General features: G+C 31.8%; 1 protein-coding gene across 3 annotated transcripts; it reads left to right on the top strand.

The window, feature by feature from the left end:
- The first annotated feature begins 1,652 nt into the window (after positions 1 to 1,652).
- Positions 1,653 to 3,786, top strand: LOC131029328 (uncharacterized). 3 transcript variants are annotated; one of them, XM_057959773.2, is made up of 4 exons: positions 1,653 to 1,827; positions 2,782 to 2,979; positions 3,062 to 3,092; positions 3,249 to 3,786. In XM_057959773.2, exons 2-4 carry the CDS (start codon positions 2,965 to 2,967, stop codon positions 3,443 to 3,445), a joined length of 243 nt encoding a protein of 80 aa, XP_057815756.1. In that variant the 5' UTR covers positions 1,653 to 1,827; positions 2,782 to 2,964; the 3' UTR covers positions 3,446 to 3,786. The 3 variants fall into 3 exon arrangements, with proteins under 3 accessions (XP_057815756.1, XP_057815753.2, XP_057815755.2); XM_057959770.2 differs by having other exon boundaries at positions 1,657 to 1,827; positions 3,062 to 3,786; XM_057959772.2 differs by lacking the exon at positions 1,653 to 1,827 and adding an exon at positions 1,899 to 2,006 and having other exon boundaries at positions 3,062 to 3,786.
- Positions 3,787 to 4,411: the final 625 nt, after the last annotated feature.

Raw genomic sequence — 4,411 nt, 5'->3', positions numbered from 1 at the left:
TATTCCATTTAAATGTTCAACCTAAGATTTGGATCCCAAATTTTAACAAAAAAATGAAGAGGGATGGCGGGGAGACCTAACCAAGAACCTTTGAATTAAGGTGCCTTTGTTTGAAGACCCTTTTTATCCACCAAATATTTTTTGATAGGAAAACTTCGAGCGAAGGTCCCTAAATTAAAAAAATGAAATAAATTTTTTAACAGTCAACCTTCGTTCGAAGGCCAACCAACCAACCTAACTTTTTTTTTTGTATTTTGTATTTTATCTCTATATATATACATATACATACATATATATAGAAAGAGTGTTGTAGAGTTTTCTAAAAATTAGAGACAGTGTGAGTTGTCGTTGAAACTGAGATAACAAAATGAGAGTTTAAACTTTGATGTAGGAAGTTTAGATACATTTTTTTATGTATGTGTAGATTGATAAAGACACTATATTACCAAAACATGTGGTGTGTAATGTAATTGCAAATTATTATAGGATGCAGGTGCATCATACATGGATCTACATGAGGTGCATTCATTTGTGAGAAATCAAACAAAAGAGGTTGGGAATTTAGACATATTTATAAAATTAGAGCATCTTAATTTGATTAAGATCATATTGCATTATTATATTTTAATAATCAAAAGGGGGGGCTCATGTGATGTGAAATTGCAAGGTATGCAATTTATGACATTAGAAAAACCAAAGAGAACTTAGAGAGGAAATTTAGAAAATTCTCCAAAGTAGAACTTATGTTGAAGATCTACAAAATGCTACTGAGGATGTCCTTGGTTGGGGATGGAAGGGACCAATACTTTTTTAGTTAAGGCTAGTTGCAAGATCTTATTGGTTGAAGGCTTGGTCATCCATGAACACAACGCATGTAATTAGGTTCAGAATTATTTAAAATAGCCCAAAGTGAATGCATTTTTCTTATTAGTTATACACAACAATTTTATAATTGAGAAAATTTAAAGATAGAATGATAGAATGAGTTTTCACATTATATCCTTTGGAAATGCATAAAGTAAATCTCTTGTCATTATTGTCACAATGCTTCTTTAGCTAGCATATTTGGACTTGCTAGTTATATATCTAAGATCTCCTAATGATCAACAACAAAATTTTGTATGGTTTACTCAATTATGCTAGGTATATAGAAGATCTCCTAATGATCAACAACAAATGTATTATATGTAATCAACCTCTCAAATTAATTGTTTTCATACATTGTAAAAATTTTGTACTATAAAACATTTTGCACAACTTTCGAGTTCAAAGTAAGTTCCATTCATTCATATTCAATTATTTTCACATTTTACATTCAATTTAATTATATTGTTCACAATTAGCCCTAACAAATATAATTTTCATTTCTTATGATCTCTCAACCCTCTAAATCACCCAAAACATACCAAAGCATATTTGACTATTGAAGTAACTTTAACACCTGATTGAGGTGCAAGTGTTAGTATATGAAATAAGAAATGGATCGAGTCTTGCTTTGGATTTCATACTATATAGCTATGGAAAACCTCCAAACATACCACAAAATTTTCTTTGTTCTACATGATTTATAAAACATTTTCATTTTTCCTAGAAAAAAAACATATTTAAATTAAAAATAAAATACATTAAATGTTTATAGGTGAACATTCTCTCGTCTATTCCATGTTGGAAGGTCAACGATTGTGTAAGGAAAATTAAATGAAACATTAAATAATCTTCCTACGTATGAGCAGGCATTTTCTGTTGATGTTGATGTTGGTGGGCGCGCACTCCAAGAAAACAAACTCTCATGAGAACAAAAATGGGATTTCAAGACTGCTGATACAGGTGAGTCACGTTAATTGCTATATTTCTCGTTTCTTATTTCAACAGTAAAAAGGATGTTTTTCTTGCTTTTCTGCAATCTATCAAGAAATGCAATTTCTCATTTCTTGATTTGTTGAAATAAGTTTCAGAAATTGTTGATTTGTTTGTGAAAATTATGAGTCCAACTTGCAGATACATGGGTAAATGTGCCCTTGCTAGGTTTTTAGTTGCCTGTTGTATGATTTTACATATAAAGTTTATCTTACTGATATAGAATCTTTTGATCTATACTAGTTTCTGTGTTAATTTGCATTTGTGACCTTGGTTTTCTCACATCCTTCCTCTGAGTAACAGGAACAATTTCTCCCTCTTCATATTTATCTCGAAATAGCTTTAGTCAGACGATTTCCTCCTTATCTTTGTGTGTGAATTATGGTTATTTAGATCCCTTACAAGAAAATAAAAAAAGTTCCAAGAAGCAAAACTTAGGGTTCTCTAGATTGAATGTTTTGGTCGTCTTCCCCTAAAATTATTTTCATCAAATCCACAGAGTCTTTGAATCCTGTATACAAAACGTGCATCTCAGCTGTTTGTTTGAGACGATCTACTGTAAATTTAACCCGTAATAGAGTCTCTCCATTTTTCTCCAAGAATAACTCTGTTCGCTTTTTTCCTTGGAAAAGTGCAATTCTACCATGGAAACAAGGCCAGACAGGAAGGATGTATTTGCAAGAAGACCTAAAATGAATTCATAGTTTTTTGTGTTGATCAAACATATTATAATTATTTGAATTTGTTTTTTAATATATAAATATAAAATGACGGGAAAATAAACGTAAAGATCCACAATCGGCAACTCGTATATCGTTTCATCCTGCGAATCATATATTATTTTACAGTTCTGTCAGTGTATACTGAAAATCCTATATGTCAGATTTTTCACCAATTTCTGACCCTATGAAATAATTTGGGCAGGTCGTAACTTCTGTCCGAATTGTATCATCTTTTTCACTCGTTCATAATATTTTAGCCTCAGGAGCCTGCCAAGGTGCACCATACAAGAAACCCCAAAAGAGGTGCATTTAGGGTTATTACAAGAAATCCTAAAGGACAACGCGGCGAGGAACAGATTTAGGCAGCTCAGAAAACATCGGCCCAATGGATTCCATGCAGGTAAAACAAATATGAACATTTCTTTTTAAATTTGGGGAGCACACATGAATGTATTGACACTTTTTTGGGGTGAAATTTGCAGGAGAAATCTGATGGACAACAGCACCCTTTTGGTACGTTTTGCTATGCGATGGCCGGCATTTTAATTCCATGCACGGCCGTTTTGGTATGTCTTGGATTTCTTGGCATAACCACCGCCATGAATGCTAATGGTCTTTTTCTCAATGTATTTGGATTGGGTGCTATTGTTGCATCTTTTATCGTCGCAGTATTACTCGTGATAACTACGGCTCGGGGAACGGATCGTACAATTTTCCTCACCTTTTTGAATTCAACGATACTTTCCTTGTCGGGTTTCCTTGCAGCTTTTTACACTGTGCAGCCGTCATCGTATATTATCAGTCTTGGTTTTGTTATAAGTTTAGCATGCATGGCTTTTGATTGGTTTGAAATATGGTCTCGCTGACTTGGAGGCCTGTAGAGTACTCAGAATTTATCAAGACTCTATGAAAACAGCTTTTTCTGTGAACAGGATGAAAAACTTTTTAACCCATTCTGTTTTACAGTAGATAATGGATTCTCTTTTTCAGTAGATATATAGAGCAAGGCAGAAATGGCCCGCCAGGCTGTAGCACTAAAGGGTTCTGGTTGGTTTTTATCATGTCAATGTGCTTAGCATCAGGACGAGGCCATATTTCTTTATGTTTATAATACATAATACCAAGCTTTCCATGTTTTTATGGGATAGACTTTGTTACTTGTAATCAGATATTTGAGTTACAGTAAAATCAATTTGATATTTCAATATTTGCTCTTAAATTTTAGGACAAGTGAATGAGCTTTATTTTAAAGCAAATTTGTCAAGTAGATAAATGTATTATGGCTCTCTGAATCTGTACTTCATTACTTTTTGAAATTCAAGTCTTTTTAACTATCTAGTCTTCCAGTATGTATTAGCATATTAATTAATTTATTGGAGTATTTTAAAAACTGGATAGCCATTTCTTTGCACTAGAAGAAGAATTCAATTGATTTATGATGTAATTAATGCCATGTACTTCTGTTGATTAGTTTTTGTACTAATACTTTAACTGACATGATTTTGGCAAAAATTTCTTCCTTCTACATTAGTGCAGGGTAATATTAAGCATGATGTGGAAGAGAGAATATTTAGAATTTCCTCTTTGTAAAGTAATTGATAATAGATAATATATATTTGTAAATTTTGTTTGTAAAAGATATTTGTATTTACTTTGTTTGTTGTTTTAATTCTAAGAATAGTTTAGGTTTTTTTGAGCTTCTTTTCTTAATTTAAAGATAAAATGTATAACATTTTTTTGTTTTCTAAAAGATTAATATAAATATGTACATTCACATGTTTTATATTATTTTTTCATTTATCTATTATACACATTATGGTCATTAATCATGC

This window comes from Cryptomeria japonica, chromosome 10, assembly GCF_030272615.1.
Source record: "Cryptomeria japonica chromosome 10, Sugi_1.0, whole genome shotgun sequence".
Taxonomy (NCBI): Eukaryota; Viridiplantae; Streptophyta; class Pinopsida; order Cupressales; family Cupressaceae; genus Cryptomeria; species Cryptomeria japonica.
Note: the sequence above shows the minus strand (reverse complement) of the source record. Positions and strands in the feature narration are given on the sequence as shown.